This window comes from Dipodomys merriami, unplaced genomic scaffold, assembly GCF_024711535.1.
Source record: "Dipodomys merriami isolate MVZ:Mamm:240054 unplaced genomic scaffold, mDipMer1.0.p SCAF_2, whole genome shotgun sequence".
Lineage (NCBI taxonomy): Eukaryota > Metazoa > Chordata > Mammalia > Rodentia > Heteromyidae > Dipodomys > Dipodomys merriami.
Genome location: NW_027203381.1, coordinates 119,894,503 through 119,913,279, shown reverse-complemented (window position 1 = coordinate 119,913,279; position 18,777 = coordinate 119,894,503). Strand labels below are relative to the sequence as shown.

General features: G+C 47.7%; 1 protein-coding gene across 5 annotated transcripts; it reads left to right on the top strand.

The window, feature by feature from the left end:
• Zbtb21 (zinc finger and BTB domain containing 21) lies at nt 1-18,474 on the top strand. 5 transcript variants are annotated; one of them, XM_070030757.1, is made up of 3 exons: nt 1-95; nt 11,713-13,318; nt 13,922-18,474. In XM_070030757.1, the coding sequence occupies exons 2-3, from the start codon at nt 11,725-11,727 to the stop codon at nt 14,914-14,916; spliced, it is 2,589 nt and encodes an 862-aa protein (XP_069886858.1). In that variant the 5' UTR covers nt 1-95; nt 11,713-11,724; the 3' UTR covers nt 14,917-18,474. The 5 variants fall into 5 exon arrangements, with proteins under 5 accessions (XP_069886858.1, XP_069886854.1, XP_069886856.1 ...); XM_070030754.1 differs by lacking the exon at nt 1-95 and adding exons at nt 930-954; nt 1,302-1,362 and having other exon boundaries at nt 11,713-18,474; XM_070030753.1 differs by having other exon boundaries at nt 11,713-18,474.
• The last annotated feature ends 303 nt before the right edge of the window (nt 18,475-18,777 follow it).

Genomic DNA, 18,777 nt, shown 5'->3' with positions numbered 1-18,777 from the left:
GATGGATGGAATCACAGCGGCAGCGGCGGCTGCGGCGCGCGCGAGCCGAGTGTGAGCGGAAAGGGGCCCGGCGCCTGCTCCGGGGTTGAAGAACGGTGAGTAACTGTCACGCCCCTCGCCCTAGGAGAAGTGCGGGGCCCTGTAGGGGGCTACTGCCTCCCCGCAAAACGCGGCCTTCCCTGACGTAACTCTGAGGTGATTTCTCTCTTTTTCCTCCACCAGCGGGTTACGGGCTCTAGGCGCTTGTGCGCGTGCGCGGCGCCGCGGCTCTTACTGAGCATGCCCAGACTCCCACGTAGCCGGTTGTGTCTTCACAGTGCGCATGCTCTATGCCCGCACTTGGCCTCGCCCTCGCCACTGCGCATGCCCGGCGTCCTGGCCGGCTGCGCCGCTGAGCCGGGCGGGCGTGCGGGGTAGCGGCCGCGCGGGGCCGGGGCACGCGCCCCTCCGCGGAACCGTTGCAACGCCTTGAGGGGGAGGGACGCGCGGCCCCGCCCCGGGCCGGTGTGGGCTCGGCGGACCGGGGAGGGCGACCCTGAAGCGTGCACGGACGGTGGTCCGGGGCCGCGGGGACCCCACACCTGCCGTGCCGCACGCCTGGGTCCCCGAGGCCCGGAGCGTGCCGGCCCGGTGGCCCGTGACCTTCCCGCGGGCGCCTGGACCTCGCAGCGCCTTGGCGTCTCCCCGAGCCCCCGAAGACCCCAGGGCTTTCCACCCTCGATGGGCCAAGCCCCTCCTCGCCCGGGGAGGGCGCGCGGGGCCGGGCGCCGCGCCGGAGACCCCCGCCTGGCCTGCCGCGCCGCCCCGGCTTCGGGCCCCGGGCCCCGTTCCGTGCTGCTCTGCAGACGCCGCGTCCTGCAGTCCGGGGTCAGCCCCGGCCGGGGCTTCCCGGCCCTGGGGCCCCGGGTTCTGAAGAGAGGCACGCGCGCAGCACGTTGGCAGGGGGTTAGTCAGGTACCGGGGCCGCCCCACCGCGGGGCGCCGCAGCCCCCGCACCCCGGGTGGTTGTGGTTATTGGTGTCATGACTGTGTCTTGGTGCCCGCACTCGCCGCTCCGCTCACCTTTAGGGTCTGCAGGAGTCTGCTGCTGCACAGTCCAGTCGCCGCGGCTCACAAACATGACTCTGAGTCATCGCTCGGGCTTGGACCGTGGTCCGTCCCTTCTAGCTTGGCTAAGAGGAGGTTCCTCCGCTTTGGAAGGGTTCTCATGGATTTTTTTTTTTTTTTCCTCTCCTCTCCTCTCCCTTTATGTGCCGGTGTTGATGTTTGAACTCTGGGCCTTGCCGTTTTTCCACTCAAAGCCGCTGCTCAGTCACTTGAGCTTCACCTCCACTTCCAGCTTTAAAAGCTGGTGAACTGCATGTAAGAATCTTACTGACTTTTCTACACTGGCTGGATTTGAGCCATGATCCTCACATCTCAACCACCGAGAGTAGCTAGGGTTACAGGTGTGAGCCACCAGGGCCCAGCTGGAATAAAAAAACATTTTCCCAGTAAATCCTCCTTGCACCTCTAATGATAAATAGTCACTGAGTTTAACTTTACCCCTAAATGTTGATGTCATACAGACAAGAAAGTTGAAGCTTACTGCCAAGTAATTTTGGGTTTAATTCTTTTGACAATGTTGTACTTCATTCTGTGGAAGTAAAGGTGGAAGAAAAAAGAAGCCCTCCTCTGAGGAATTTGTAGTACTATTTAGCAGAATATTAGATATGTACACTGGGGGGAAATGAGAAGTAGCAGAAGAGGGGTTAGGTAAACCCTGAAATCCCCAGCTAGGGAGCCTTTGTAGTTGTTACTGATACCACACAGTATAGGGATGGCAGTAGGAAGAGTGGGCGGATATTAGGTCTGTTTGAGGGCCCAGTTCACAAGCTGCAGTGATTAGCCAAAATGCAAAGTCGATTTGTAGCTGAGGAGACCTGGCTGGCAACACACCAAACTAAGTAGGGAAAGTGTGAAGATAAGCAGGTGTGAGGGTGAGGTGCCAGATTCTAGGACACAAGTAAACATGTGGGATATGCTAGGATGAACAGGTTCTGTTGGCACCAGAGAGGGACAGCTGTGGGAGTCCTCATGCAGTCTGGACTTGAGACATGAGGTGGCGAAGCCAGGTCTTGAGCCCCAAGTTCAGTGCTCTCTGCGCAGTAGTAGATGCCTGCCAGGGCCTGTACTGGGTGTTAGGAATGCACACATGAAAACAAGTGCAGATGTGCTGAAATCACCATGATCATTGAGCATGTTGGAGTGCTGTAGTTCAGGTGACTAAGCTTCTGACTGGAGTCAAAGCTTTGTAGAGACACTAATGTTTCAGCTGGATCTTTCTATGGAAGATAACCAAGTAAAGGAGAAGTGGGAGATGACTTTTAGGTGGCAGAAGCTGGGTACAGGTTTGCCGGGTAAAAGGTAAGGAGTGCCAGTTCAAGAAGGTTGCAACCTGGTGCCAGTGGCTCATGCCTATAATCCTAGCTACTCAAGAGGCTGAGAGCTGAGACTCACGGTTCAAAGCCAGCCTGGGCAGGAAAGTCCGTGAGACTTTATCTCCCATTAACCACCAGAAAACAGGAAGTGGCGCTGAGGCTCAAGCGGTAGAGCGCTCACCTTGAGCTGAAGAGCGCAGGAGCAGCGCCCAAGCCCAGAGTTGAAGCTCCACGACCGACCCAAAAAAAAAAAAAACAGGTGCAGAAGTGACTTGTGACTGGAGTCAGGAATCTTGTACACCTCTCTACAATTTGGAATCTTCTCTGGGAAATAATAGAGGATAATATACAAAAGGAGTGCGATGTTGTGACCAGCTTTATTTACTTAATTTACATTATGCCTTGGCATAATGTCCAGCCCTGCATTAAATTGGAATAGTAGGTACAAAAAAGGAGAGCATATTTTCTGTTGTACAAGTCATGTTAAGCATTGTGAAGGGTACCAAGAGATGGTAGAGTACCCATCAGTCCTTGAAGAGCTGCAGCTCTGGTACAGCAGGGGAAGCAGGTGGAATAAGGAGGGGAATGAACAAGATGTAAATGGTGCCAGCCCTGAATAGCAGAGCAAGAAGTATGCTCGTTCTAAGCTGAAGCAGTCTGTTTGCTTGGGCTGCTGTAGTAATGTGCAGAGATCGGTTGCCTGTGCTATACTGTTTTCTTCTAATTAACAGGCAGAAAGAGGGATTGGCAGGACTACATCTTTGCAAGTGCTTCCCTCCATGGGTGTCTTGTGTCTTGATTCCTCCTCTCTTAGGGATACCAGTTTTATCAGGCTAGCACACATTTTAACCTACCTCTATAAAGACCTCATCTCCAGATTTGATTGCTGGCGGTTAGGACTGGGGCATGAATGGGGGGTCATAGCTCAGCTTAAATGGAGGCTTCCTGGAGCATTGGAACTTGAGCTGAGCAAGAGCAAGGTACAAATTTGATGTCGTCCAGAATGCTCATACTGGGAAGGGAGAGATGTAAGCTGGGCAGGTTGTGTTGTAGGATCAAAGAATCAGAAGCAGAAAAAAAATATCATGGAAGATAACTAAGGGAAGTTTTAAAGGTAGTTTGGAAGCATGTTTATGGAGCTTGAAGTCCATTTTTATAAGGCTTTACATTCTAGCCTGATGGAGAAACAACATTTTTTATTGTTTTAAGAATGGTAGATGAGCTGGGAAGTTGGCTCAGTGGTAGAATGTTTGCCTTGCATGCATGAGGCCCTGGGTTCAATTCCTTGGCACCACATAAGCAGAAAAAGCCGGAAGTAGTACTGTGGCTCAAGTGGTAGGGTGCTAGCCTTGAACTGAAGAGCTGAGGGACAGTGCCCAGACCCAGAGTTCAGGCTCCACAACTGACAAAATAGAGAGAGAGAGAGAATGGTAGAGACTGGCTTTGTTTGTTTTAGGCCTCAGCCAAAACACTGCATGAAGGTGATGCTTGACAGTTCTCTGCCCCACGAGGAAGTCCTTCGCTTCCATCAAGACGGTTGTCATGCCATTAGCTATCTTCTCAATTTCTTCCTGTGATTATCCCCTCAATACCTCCCTAAAAAGCAGGACCCTGGGTTTCAGATATGTATAACCATGCCTTTCACAACAAGAGGAGTTTAATGAGCTGAGGTAGTAAGAAACAGAGAGACAGAGAAACAGAGAGAGAAAATGTGTATGTTGGATCAAGGCCTTGTTGAAGAAAACTTAATCTAGCAGCAGCATTGTAAAGTATGGGTTTGGAAATACCAAGTGGAAACATATTCATCATGGTTCCTTAATAGCAGAAACAGAAACAGAGCAGCTGACTTGACAAAGGAGTTTATTGTAAAGATACCTAGCTTTAAGGAAAAGCCAAAACCAAAAAACCTTAGGTCAAGAAGGACAAAACCACGAATTTCAGGAATGTATGCATGATTACATTTTCTGGCCTTCACTGAATTAAACTGCTGCTTCTATCTGTTGCCCTCTTAGGACCCTCATTCCAGGGAAGAAATGTCTAATTGGCCTGGCTCTGGGTGTGTGCCTGTGGCCACTATTTGTACTGGTGGGACCACTGTTCTTCCAGAGCTGTATCAAGCCTAGGAACGGGAATGACAGATGGAGGCTGACCTGGGGCCACTGTGCTCAGTGCAGCCTGTTACAGCAGGGTATTCTGCTGATTGCGGCCGAGAACATACTCTTGAACCAAATCCAAACCAGAGAGAGACTGAAAATGTGACGAGGTGGAATACAAGGTAGTAACCTGACTCCTCATGTAGCATCCAGGGAGCTAGTCTGACTTGGAAATCTGAGGAGCTTCAGGATGTCTGCATTGTCATCAAGTAAGTGATGGTAAGACTGAAACGTAGAGCTGGCTGACTTCCTGTCACCATCCAATAGTAAGAGAGCAACTCAGTGCTAAACTCAAAGGCAAGAGCTTGAGATGACTGTGGGCATGTGTTCCAGAATCACTGGAGGAACCTTGGGTGTCTGCCTAGAGTTACGTGCATCTCCTCTTTTTCTGGTATCATGGCTAGGGTTATATAAGCAGTAGACTTGAAAGACTTTTCCGTGGACTATATTGTTCTCTGTGAGCTGTTAGCCATAATGATTCTCTTGTTTTGAAGCTTCAGGAAACCATATGCAAGGCAGAGTTTAGGAAGATAGAAGTATAGGGAATCCAGGTGGTAAGCGAGTCAGCCCTGTCCATAATCACATTTGCAGGAGACTTTCTCTCAGCTCTTTCTGCTGCCCATAGCAAGCCTTTTTTTTTTTTTTTTTTTTTTTTAAATTGCCCTCTTTCCTATGAAGAGCTCCAACTCTCAGGTAGGCTTTTCTACCGTGGCCAGAGAAACAGAACTTGTGTTGCAGTGAGTCAGGTGGAGCTGAGCAGTAGAGGAGAGGGCCCTGGGCCACAGCAACTGGCATTTGTGCAAGAGATTCAGAGTCTTAAAAAAGTCAGATACTGTGAGTCTGACGTACCAGCAAACTTACTGTATCTGGGTCAGAAAAATGTTTTCAGGAGAATGTGTACCCAGCCACAAAATGGCCTCTCTGAGACATGAACAGCAGAGGAATCAGTAGGGTTTTGTTGTTTTTTTTTTTTAGTGGTTTTTTTGTTGTTGTTTGGTTGGTTGTGGGGCCTGAACTCTGGGCCTGGACACTGTCCCTCAGCTCTTCAGCTCAAGGCGAACACTCTACCACTTGAGCCACAGTGCTACTTCTAGTTTTTCTGCTTATGTGGTGCTGAGGAATCGAACCCAGGGCTTCATGTATGCAGGCAAGCATTCTACCACTGAGCCACCTTCCCAGTCCCTAGTGTATTTACTTTGTATTATTATTATTTTTTGGGGGGGGGGGTACGGTCGTGGGGCCTGAACTCTGGGCCTGGGCGCTGTCCCTCAGCTCTTCAGCTCAAGGCTAACGCTCTACCACTTGAGCCACAGCACCACTTCCGGCTTTTTTCTTTTTGCTTATGTGGTGCTGAGGAATCGAACCCAGGGCCTCGAGCATGCAAGGCAAGCGCTCTACCACTGAGCCACCTTCCCAGCCCATATTTTTTATTATTATAAAGGTAATGTACAGAGCAGTTATTGTTACATAAGTCAGATAATGAGTACATTTCTAGAATGTCACTCCTCTCACTCTCTCCCAGTTCCTGTCCCTACCTATGAGTTGTTTTGTTCATTTTCCACATAGTGTCTAATGAGTGCCACTGCTGCATGTGCCCTCTTTGTCCCTCTATTTTGGAGTCAGAAGTTTTGAGGATTCAGTCCCCATTTCAACTGCCACAGTGGTCAGCTGGACCGTCACATGACATTCAGCAGTTGCTATTTTTCCCTGCATTTCATAGTTTTCAGTTAAGTTGCTGGAATCAGTAAACAAGATACACTTAACTATGTTTAAAATAGAAAAAGTCAAAATGCTGTCTCTTTGCAGCTAGATTGGGAAGGGACCATTGTTTCCATAGCATAATAAAAGAACTAAAGTATAAAAGCAAGAGACTTAAGTGAGGATGAGTGGTCCACAGCACCAACCCTCTTCTCCCTCTCCCTTCTCTCCCGATCTTTAGAGCCTTCAGGGCCTGGGGAGAATGGATGGTCACTGTTTCTCTTATAATGCCTCAGTGGCCTTATTTTAGCCCCCAAGACCCCTGTGCTTCGTGACTTCCCCTTGAGCCTCATACCCTCCTCCTCCTGTGTATCCTTTGTTCAAGTCAGACAAAAACACCTATCTTGTTTGTATGTTGCACATACTGCTCTTGTTCCAGAAGTGCCTCCCACCTTTCCTGCTTGTTTCCTCCCTACATTTTCTGATTTCTCACCTGCATGACCATCACCTGCACTGCATCAAGACCTCTGCAGATAGCTGTCTGCTTGATGCCTGCATACTGGACTACCCCAACAGATGACCTTGTCCTGTCCACAGGTGCGATTCCAAGCTCCAGGAGACAGGCCGTGTTGGTCAGGTTGGCATCTCTGTGTCTAGCTCTCCTCTACCCATTCTAACTCCATAAGGTGGTGGGATGCCCAGACCAGACCAGACCATCATCATGCAATGATTAAGAGGCGCCTGGGTTCTATGCTAAGACTCCCAATTCCACTCGCCATCTGTCAGGCCCTCACAGGCAAATGACTGGCCTGACATATCTAGCTCACATGAGAATTTAGAGGTAACTAGAGGAAGTATGAAGGTAAGGTCAAGAGCACAGCTTTGGCCTGATCTTCTGCTTTATCTGAACGGCCTTGGGCAAGTTGCTCAACACTGCGTGCTTTGGTTTCCTTGTCTGTAAAATGGGGATAAGCCCAATGGGTGACTCATCTGTCATCCTAGCTACTCAGGAAGCCCGAGATGTGAAGATCAGGGTTTGAAGCCAGCCCCAGCAGACAAATCCTTTTTTTTGGGGGGGGGGGTCCGGTTGTGGGTCCTGAACTCTGGGCCTGGGCGCTGTCCCTCAGCTCTTCAGCTCAAGGCTAGAGCTCTACCACTTGAGCCACAGCACCACTTCTGGCTTTTTTCATTTTGCTTATGTGGTGCTAAGGAATCGAACCCAGGGCCTTCTGCATGCAAGGAAAGTGCTCTACCACTGAGCCACCTTCCCAGCTCCCAGACAAATCCTTTAAACTCTTCTCTCCAGTTAACCAGCAAAAGGCCAGAACTGGAGGTGTGGGTTAAGTGGTAGAGCACAGCCTTGTGGGGTAGGGAGATGAACAAGAATGTGAATTCAAGCCCTTGTACTAGCACACACAAAAATAAGTAAAATGGAGACAATAATAGTACCTACCTCCAGGATTGTAATATTGAGTTAGTATAGGAGTGGCGTTTGCTCTTATGTATGCAGCAGAGTGAGCATGCAAATAGTAGCTTTTTATAAGTACGCAATTAATGTTTAATAGAATAGAAAACAAATGTAAGGTTACTGTGCACTGTCACAAATTGTTCCTTTGTCAGGAACTTGTACAACTAATTTCCACATTTTTGTTCAAAAAGATAGAAGCCTGTGCTCCAAGATCATTGGAAGCCCTTACTGAAATCCAACATAGGGACCATCAAGGAAGCATAGAGGAATTTGTAAACAATGAAATGTGAGCACAATGTTCTTTCTGCAGTAGAGTACATATGGTATGTGCACTGTCATGCTATGCTTTGTGGTCAGGGATGTGGCCTTATAGACTTATATATAGACTGAGCCTTAAAGTTAAGGGATTTTAATTTCTCTCTGTCTTGGTTTAGAACTCCTAAACCAAGCAGATAGAGGGTCTGTATATGGATGTTTAGCTGGGGAATGATTCTAGAAAGTGCAAGAAAGGGAGTTGAGGAGGATGTCCATAAAGGTATACTAACAAACACATAGCTCACGTCTGTAATCCTGACTACTCTGGAGGCTGAGATCTAAGGATCACTGTAAAGTCAGCCTGGGATAGGAAAGTCCATGAGCCTCTTATCTCTAACTAATCACCAAAAGCTGGAAGTGGAGCCCTGGATCAAGTGGTAGGGTGCTAGCCTCAAGGTTAGCAGCACCCAGGCCCTGAGTTCCAGCCCCAGGACTGCACAGAATTAAAAAGAAAAAGAAAAACATCCCTTGACTCCTCTAGTCACTCTGTTAGAAATCTTGCTTTCCCTGTGCTGTGCCCACCTGGTCCCGGCCTGCCAGATCATGACAATAGGCTCCTCCTAGTTTTACTTTGCTCCCTCATCTATGTCTGTTGTCCACAACATAGGACTGCTATGTTCATAGTTATGCATAACTCAGGCTTTGTCATCCTCTGCTTAGAATCTCCCGTTCTCTGCATGGCACATGTTCCCCCATGGCCCACAGCCCTACCCAGTCAGCCCTCCTTGCTTCTGGGATGTCGTCATCCATGACTCTAGAGCAGGAGCTCCACCCCTGCCTCACCCGGCTCCTGCCTTAGCTGTGCCATTTTCCCATCGGAACCTCCCGGCTTGTCCCTCACTCATCTTCTCAAATGAATAAATAAATGACTTAAGAAGTTATTGGCACTGCTTGTACTGGTAGCAGATACTATCATTTGATTCTCTAGCACTGTGTGGTTAGCCCAGGACACTAGTGGTCTTGACTCTGGCTCCCAGGCAAGGGCGCATTTCCCATCTCATGCATCTGAATGCGGTGCCCACTTGCATATGTCCATCTCATGCATCTGAATGCGGTGCCCACTTGCATATGTGAAGACGTCCAGCTGAAACGGGCTTCTCAAGTTCTTACTTTGGTGCATTCTGACACTTTTTTACTCTGTCCTAGTTTTATCTGTTTTACCTTGCTAGTTTCAAGCCAAAATTGAGCTTAAGAACTCATTAGACCAATTCCAGCTCACCTTTTGCTTCTGATCCACTGCGTTTTCCTGTGGCATCTTCAGAAATTCATTCATAGTGCCACCACTGCCCTGCCAGTACACAGCTGAGTCAATACCTATGGCATTATTAGTTCTTTTTTTCCCCTTCGTAGACCCCCATAAAAGACGAAAACATTTTCTTTTAAACACTGATAAATGTGTGGATTTTTTTTATGGTAGTACTAGAGTTTAAACTCAGCATCTCACACTGGCTAGGCAGGTCCCTACCACTTGAGCCATTTTACCAGCCCAGATGTATGGTTCTTGAAGTATAATAGGTGTAAGTTAAATGGTGCACAGAAGAGGGAACGTCTCTGTCAAGCAGTTACAGGCAGAAGAATTGCACTTTCCCTTTGAGTGTGAAGGGATAAGAGGCGTGAAGGGAAACCCCGAGAATGCTGAAGACCATGTGCTGTGGGGTCACTCTACATGGTGTCTACCCCATTGTTCTCCCTGGACTCCCCTGAAGAGCCTGGGCCTGGCACAGGCAAACACTCCTTGGAGCTAGGAGGGAACATGCAGGTGTCTGTCATGGGACGGGGTGTGATTTGTCAGTCACTTTTGATCCGTTCTTGTAGAAAAAATAAATTTCAAAGCAATATTTTGATATGGTGTTGGGGACTGAACCAGAGCCTCACATGTGCTAAGCAAGCTTCCTATGCTGTCCATGTACTTTTAATAGAATATGGCATTATAAAATGAACCCACAGCCAGGCACTGGTGGCTCATGCCTGTAATCCTACCTACTCAGGAGACAAATCTGAGAATCTCAGTTTGAAGCCAGCCTGGGCAGGAAAGTCCATGAGACTCTTTATCTCCGATGAATTATCAAAGAGCCAGAGGTAGAGCTGTGGGTCAAGTAGTAGAGCGCTAGCCTTGAGGAAGAAAAAAAACACAGGGACAGTGTCCAGGCCCTGAGTTGAGGCCCCAGGACTGACACCAATAAAAACAAACAACCAGGTGAGGTTCTTACGTCACAGGAGCCCACATGGAGGGCCACAGGAGGAGAGCAAGGAGATTCCTCCGTGAAATGGCTCAGCCTTCACCAAGAGCATGGGATAGAAGGTACAAATGCATTAAGTGCCTAGTAGTCCTGCTATCCTAAAAATTATCTGCGTGTTTGTTGAGCACTTAGTGTGTTGTAGAGTCTATCATCTAATTGTTGCCACAGTATGGTTACTACATGGGGTTTGCGCACAGACCAGCAGGCCCTTCCACAGACATTGGCTTGCACCAGAGGAGCCGGCACCTCAGCTGAGTGTGGCACCAGTTCTCACTCTCACGTCGCCTCCTTGGCTTGGTTTTAGACTTGAAGAGAATTTTGGTGAATTTCAGTCTAACCTCATAAGTTTCTGGACTTCTCACTGGGCTTTTTAGCTCAAGGCTGGCATTCTATTACTTGAACCATTGCTACATTTCTGACTTTTTGTTGGTAATTGCAGTTAAGTGTCTCAAGGAGACAGCCAGGCTAGCTCCAAACCATGATCTTAGAACTCAGCCTCCTGAGAAGATATGCTTATAAGCATGAGCCACCAGTGCCCAGCCAAGCTAGAGGGGATTTTGTTTTCTGTTCTTGAAAATGTAATTCAAAAGATTCTAAGGCAAAGAATGAAAAGGAAAGGAAAGATAAAAAGAAAAGAAAGAACGTTATTGATTTATGTTTCTAATGTTTAATAAACACTTTGGTTTTGTAATTATCAAATGATTTTCTCTTTGTAAATTCTTTTTCCACCCCTCGTTAACATTTACGTTGTGTTTATGTGTATATAAATGTAGTAAAAGTGATGGAGAATCATGGACCTAGGAATTGGGATAATCTCATACTTGGTATTCTCTGAACATGAAGTAGAACTAAGTAGCAACTGGGTAAACACCCTAAGGAATAAACCCTTCTTTTCTTTTCTTTTTTTTTTTTTTTTGGGGGGGGGTCCAGCCGTGGAGCCTGAACTCTGGGCCTGGGTGCTGTCCCTCAGCTCTTCAGCTCAAGACTAGCACTCTACCACTTGAGCCACAGTGCCACTTCCGGCTTTTTTCTTTTTTCTTATGTGGTGCTGAGGAATCGAACCCAGGGCCTCATGTATGCAAGGCAAGCGCTCTACCACTGAGCCACCTTCCCAGCCCTAAACCCTTAATTTCAAGTATCACTTCTACATCTACCTGCCAAGTAATAAGGACCTTTTGATAAAAATGCATTTGGTTGGTCTCTGGTTTCTGATATTCTCCAGTTTTAGTGACTGGTAGGCTACAGAAGCCATTTTCCATGTTATTTAAATAGGGCTGTTCAGGGTCCCTGTTGTCCCATCTGTTGAGCTCTGGCTCTGTGGAATGACAGTGGTGGTCTCTGCCCTTTAAGTTCCTCTCCCTCCCCACAGAGAGCTCTTCACCCAGGTCTTAGTGATGGCTTCACCTTCTGTCTTGCAGATCAGCCGAGCGATGGAGGGACTCCTGCATTACATCAACCCAGCGCATGCCATCTCTCTGCTCAGTGCCCTCAACGAGGAGCGCCTCAAGGGGCAGCTATGTGACGTGCTCCTGATTGTTGGTGACCAGAAATTTCGAGCTCATAAGAATGTCTTGGCCGCCAGCAGCGAGTACTTCCAGAGCTTATTCACAAATAAGGAAAATGAGTCACAAACTGTCTTTCAGCTTGACTTCTGTGAGCCAGATGCTTTTGATAATGTTTTGAACTACATTTATTCTTCTTCCCTATTTGTGGAGAAGGGCAGCCTGGCCGCCGTGCAGGAGCTGGGCTATAGCCTTGGTATCTCCTTCCTGACCAACATTGTCTCCAAAGCCCCCCAGGCCCCCTTCCCAGTGTGTCCCAACAGAAAAAGAGTGTTGGTAAGTGAGGACGATGAGACCAGCTCCCAGAAGAGGAGCGTCATTGTGTGTCAGGGTAGAAGCGAAGCACAAGGGAAAGCCAGCAGTCAGAATCTGCCCGACCTGAGCCATGCCTCCCGGCCCGCGCCCTCCACTGCAATCAAGACCAGTAGCAGCAGGCCACACATCGCTAAGGCAGTGGAGCCCCTTCATAGCCTGGCCCTCGCTGACAAGAACTGGCCCAAAGAGCCTGCTGCCGGGTATACAAAGTCTCTTGAGCAGTCTGGATCTTTGGATGATCCCAGTAGAAGCAGTTTGGTGAAGAGAAATGCAGTATTACCCTCCAAGCCTCCTTCAGACAGAGATGCCGGGGACGAAAAGCCAGGTGCGAGCAGTCAGCTTCCGAAGGGAAGAGCTATAGAGATGGCTCTGAAAAGGCCACGGCCACCCGTTCTGTCTCTCCGCAGCTCCTCAGAGACTCCCTATCTGTTGAAAGAATCTAACAAAGGCGGTGGTCAAGGGGAGGACAGAAACCTGTTGTACTACTCCAAGCTGGGCCTCGTTATCCCGTCCAGTGGGTCTGCTTCTGCAAACCAAAGCATTGACAGGAGCGGCCCGCTGGTAAAGAGCCTCCTCAGACGGTCGCTGTCCATGGATAGTCAGGTTCCTGTCTACTCGCCCGCCATAGACCTGAAATCACCCCAGGGATCACCCCCCGTGTCAAACAACGCACCAGGGAATGTGTTCTGTGCTTTAGCTCAAAAGTCAGCTTTAAAAGACTGTACTGAAAAACCAGCGCTAGATGACAGGCCTCAAGTGCTGCATCCACATCGCCTCAGGTCCTTCAGTGCTTCTCAGTCCACGGACAGGGAGGGCGCCTCCCCTGTGACCGTGACCCTGACTGAGGTGCGCATCAAGACGGAGCCCAGCAGCCCGCTGTCAGACCCGGCCGACATCATCAGGGTCACCGTGGGGGATGGGGCGGCGGCCGGCAGAGACCCCCCCGTGAAGACAGAGGAGGACCCCAAGGACATGAGCAGACTGCCCGCAAAGAGGAGGTTCCAGGCAGACAGGAGGTCGCCCTTCAAGAAGGCCAGGGCGGAGGAGCCCGGGCCTGCCGTCTCAGGGGACAGCTGTGAGGAGAGCGCCAGCCCTCCTGCCCTTGATGGCAATCTCCCAGATTCTGACTTAAACAAGGAGGAGTTTGGTGAGTTGGAGGGGACGAGACCAAATAAAAAGTTTAAATGCAAACATTGCCTTAAGATCTTTAGATCAGCTGCGGGTCTTCACCGCCACGCTAACATGTACCATAATCCCGAGAAGCCCTACGCCTGTGACATCTGTCACAAGCGCTTTCACACCAACTTCAAAGTGTGGACACACTGTCAGACCCAGCACGGCGTAGTGAAGAACCCGTCGCCAGCCTCTAGCTCCCATGCAGTGTTGGATGAAAAATTCCAAAGAAAGCTGATTGACATAGTGAGAGAGAGGGAGATTAAGAAGGCCCTGATCATTAAGCTGAGGCGCAGCAAGCCTGGCTTCCAGGGCCCAGGTAGCTGCCCAGCACAGCAAGTCATCAAGAGGAACTTGCGCTCCCGAGCCAAAGGGGCGTACGTTTGTTCTTACTGTGGAAAGGCCTACCGCTTTCTCTCTCAGTTTAAGCAGCACATAAAAATGCACCCGGGAGAAAGACCCCTCGGAGTAAATAAAGTTGCTAAGCCAAAAGAGCGTGTTCCTCTGACAGGTGCGGTAGAGAGCAAGGAGGTTTACCCGTGCCGCCTCTGTAATGCTAAGCTCTCTTCTCTTCTAGAGCAAGGCAGCCACGAGCGCTTGTGCCGGAACACCACCGTTTGCCCTTACTGCAGCCTCAGGTTCTTCTCGCCCGCGCTGAAGCAGGAGCACGAGGACAGGTGTGAGTACAAGAAGCTGACCTGCCTGGAGTGCATGCGGACCTTCAAGTCGTCCTTCAGCATCTGGCGGCACCAGGTGGAAGTGCACAACCAGAACAGCATGGCCCCCGCCGAGAACGTCTCCCTGCCCACTCTGGACCACAATGGTGAAGTGCCCGCCGGGCCCCGGCCCCCACCTCCGCCCGAGCCTAACAAGGTAAACCACGTTGCCACACCAAAAGAGGACACTGCGTTCAGTGACTCTTCAGAGCAAGTGAACTTCGATTCCGAGGATTCCACTTGTCTCCCTGAAGACCTGAGTCTGTCGAAGCAGCTGAAAATCCACGTCAAAGAGGAGCCGGTGGAGGAGGCGGAAGAGGACGCGCCCGAGGCCAGCTCGGCTCCCAAGGAGGCGGGCCCCAGCAAGGAGGCAGGCCTGTGGCCCTGCGAGAAGTGCGGGAAGATGTTCTCGGCCCACCGGCAGCTGGAGCGGCACCAGGAGCTGCTGTGCTCGGTGAAGCCCTTCATCTGCCACGTGTGCCACAAGGCTTTCCGGACCAACTTCCGCCTCTGGAGTCACTTCCAGTCCCACGCGTCCCAGGCCACAGAGGAGCCCGTGCGGAAGGAGGCCGAAGCGCGCCCCGGGCCCACAGACTCCCCCTCGCCACCACCCCTGCCTCCCCCACCTCCTTTGCCCAAGATCCAGCCCCTGGAGCCCGATAGCCCCACAGGCCTGCCAGAGAACCCCATCGCGACCACAGAGAAGCTGTTTACCCCACAGGAGTCGGACACGCTCTTTTACCACGCCCCGCCCCTCTCGGCAATCACATTTAAAAGGCAGTTCATGTGCAAGCTCTGCCACAGGACGTTCAAGACCGCCTTCAGCCTTTGGAGTCACGAGCAGACCCACAACTGACGGGCCCACACTCCTCGCCGGGGGAAGCCCCGGCTTATGGACTGTGTCCCAAGACGCTAAGGAATTTTTTATAAGAGAGTAATAAAGGTTGGGAAATTGTTATGCTTGAATTTAGGTTCGAGATAAACTGATAGTGGTTAGAAATGTCCCCACTAGGCTTTAGGAATAAACGTGGGAATATTGCAGTTTGACCCTCACAGCGACAGGGGCTTGATTTCATGACTGTTGAACTTGGACTGAGCATCACGGGTTCCAGGGTGGCAGTGTGATCCTTTCATTGGGGCTTTTGCTGTGGAACTATTCCTTCTTTGGATTATTCCACACACCTAAGTTCCAGCAAATCTTTGCCATGTTCTTAAGGCCAAAAACGCACCAGGACAAAATAGAGTCGTTTGCAGTATTGACTTACATCCTAGACTACCTTAGCAATAAAAAGATAAACCTCAACTCTTAACAAGTTATCCTGACACTTGATAAAGACAAATACTTGGTATTTTGTGGTCACATAGAACTTTGTTTTTGTATGAAAATGGTGAGATTTAAATGAGCAATAGTCACACTTAGATTTTTATAAAATAACTTGCTCTCAGTCAGTATAACGAATGATGGGCCCAGCATAAGACCACAGCTTAGGTGATTTGCGCGCATCCTCTCAGTCAGTTTACAGGAGGGTCAGTAGTGACTGGCGCCGCTACTACCACACAGTGGTAGGTGAGTGCATCCAGAGCTGAAGGCCTGCAGCTGTTTGATCTCAGTTTTATGCTGTCACAACTTGAAAACCTGAGGGTGATTGGGACAGAACACCGTGCTAGCAGAGGGCACTCCTTTGAACTTGAGATTAGTGTGACAGGCGAGGTTGAGGTAGACCACACACACGGAGGCAGGATACCTAGTCAGGTTCCAGACCACCACTTCCTACCAGAGACCAGGGAGCAGAGCAGAGTGGGAAGCAGGTCTCTAGCAGCTTCGGCCTACTTTCCCAGGATGGCTCATACCATAGACCCTGCAGATACCCATATTGGTATATACGATTTCACTGCCCCTCTGTCCTTTTGAAGACTTCTGTTAGGGTGCATTAAAGTCTGTCAATGGAGTGAGACTGCTGAATCACTGCTTGCTGCTCGGAAATACGTGGTAAAGTACTATGAAGGGTCCCAAACTAGTTTTTGCTAATTATTTGGGTATATAGTATTTGGTATATAGTATTTTCTTCCTTTTCTAGAAATTGTAATGAAAAGCCTTTCAATAAGTGTTACCTAGAATTCCCTGGAGTGTTTTCAAAAGGTAAAACTTTATTTCACTTGTGAGGAAAAAGTTGACATAAAAAGTTACTGAAACTACAAAGCCTTTTAAGATGGTGAGAGATTTCAGTCTGAGTTTTTGCGTTTTTCTTTTGCAAGCTGTTATTTCATGTTTTAAAAGTCAGCTACTGTGACTGAGGATTTTTAAGTTTGCACTCAGCAGAAAAGCCCATTGTTTTCTATACCAACACCACCTCACACCAGTGGAGGAAAGGCTTTGTTTATATTGAGACACAAGCATCTTAGTAAAAACACTGACTGGCCTTATACGGTGTAGAAATATATGAAATATATGAAATTTTGCTCACTTGAAAAACTAAGAATTCTCCCTCCCAATACTTGAGTGGTTTTTATTTCTGTCTGTGAATGTGACAGAAACAGGAAGATGAAATTAAGTTGCAGCTACTGATCTGCCTCTTCATATTTTCTTAGAGTCTGCATTTTAGAGATGAAACAGAAATATATGCCTTTAGATGAAAGGGCCATCAGACCTGACCCCTGTATACTGCCCACTCCCATTCCACAGCTCACCAAACACCTGTGCTCGTCACGTGTAGAAAGCCAGTGCCCCTCGTAGTGCCACCTGCATGGCCATGGAGTAGCTGACAAATTCACATACATAACATCTCGGAACTCGAACCTTTATGCTACAGTTTTGAAGATTTTTGAAATCATATTGCTAATCAGTAAAAAAAAAACTATTTTTGATTTAGAAAGCTCTGCATATCTGTTAGAGTTTAAAATTTACCAGTGTTTTGTCTTGTTCACTGTTTTTGTCTAGGCAAGAAATAAGATTTCAAATAAAACTTTGAACCAAAAACATTTATAATGCAGTTCTGGTTTTTCTATTGCTTTTTATACTGTACCTTATAAGCATTAGGTTGAGAGAGTTTATTTTGGTGGTCAAAAAAAATACGCTTCCACTCATGTAACTATTTTAAATGTTAAGAAGTAAAATAATGAAAGACATTGCTTTATTTAGTAAACAGTTTTTTAAAAGAGTTTATCTCAGCCAGTGAGCGACTATTTAGTGTAAAATAAGTTGGTCTTACATTGTTGCCAATCTTTAGATAGTAAAAATATTCTTGTAAATGTTTTTCTGAGTGTAATTAATTTTTGCAAATGTAGAAAACTCATTCCTTGTAAGTATTCAGGATGCCTGCTTTTTTATGCAGTTATGGAAAGAATGTAAAATGTTTAATATATTCTTTGTTAATCTGAGAACTAGTTATTAAATCGTTTTCTTTTGGGGAGGAGGGGAAAGGGAGTAACATAAAACTTTTTTTTACCAGTAAGCAATGGAGGTAACAAATACTGTGTTTTAATAGTAGTATCTCAAGATTGATAGAATATGTAGCTTTAAAACTTGGTATGCATTTGTAAAACTCATTGACAGTGTGTTATTTGCGTTTGAGGGGAGATTTTTTTTTCTTGGTCTCTGTTTGGAGAAGTGTCATTTATAGCCTTCTCTTTGTAAAGATCTGCCCAGCCCGTACCTGGTGGTCTGAATCCACCTGCAGCCCCTGTGGGCGCTACTGAGAATAGCCCCTGTGAGGTAAGAAGGGGCTGGGCCTCCCAGTGGCCTGCACAGTCAGGGAAAGGAGGTATCCAGTCCACGGACCTGACACTGGTCTTTCTTCTCTCCAGTTGGGGTGCTATGCAAATGCACACATGTACAACTATAATCTGGAGCCTTGAGAAGTGAAATACTTACATTTTCTCGTACACAACTAATTGTCATTCCTAACAGATTTCTTCGTAAATTTCATCTAGTTAACTTAGAATATTACGTCCATTTGCCAATTTCTGATGGCTCATTGAGGTTTTTTGCAATAATTGTGCAATGCATTATTGATTTTTAAATAATGCTATTCCACATTTTTCATACATGTTCTTTAACACTGACTACTTAAACTTTTTTAAGTTTTATGAATAGATTTTCAGCTGGGTGGTGGTTTACACTTGGAATCCCAGCTACTTGGGAGACTGGTAGCTTGAGTCCAGGAACTAGCCTGCAACACAATGAGACCCTGTCTCAAAAAGAAAAAAAGAGAGAGAGAAAAAGGATTTTCTTCTTGTGGCTTTAGCACTTTAAAAAGTTCAAAGTTTGCATAATTTTTTAATGTGTTCCTCTAGAGTGAATCTGTGAGTTTCCCAGCTGGGGGAAATCCTGCTGTAGTTTTCTCTATGAGGAAATAAAGTCAGTTAGGCTCTGGAGAATAGTTAGTGTGAGGTGTTTTAAGTTTTCCTTTAGAGGCAGAGGACTTTACTGTAAATCTTTGAAATAATTACATTCAGTGCTCTTTAGTTATTTGTTAATGCTCTCTGGATTTCCTCAGTATTTTTGATTGATACTAATTCTCAAAAGGTGATAATTTGTTACTGGCATCAATCCAAAGCTATCTCTTGTTTTTTACTGACTGCTTATTGTTTAAACCAGTGAGTGCCAGTGATTGTGTACAAGTTTTGTTGTCAGTTGCCTTTACCAAGTAACCCATTTTTTTAGGAATAAGGTTTTTTTGCTCAGAAAATTCATAGTAAAATAGAATACCTAATGTTA

Excerpts from the sequence above, each read along its gene's own strand:
- Zbtb21 (XM_070030753.1), top strand. The coding sequence starts at position 11,725 with ATGGAGGGACTCCTGCATTACATCAACCCAGCGCATGCCATCTCTCTG.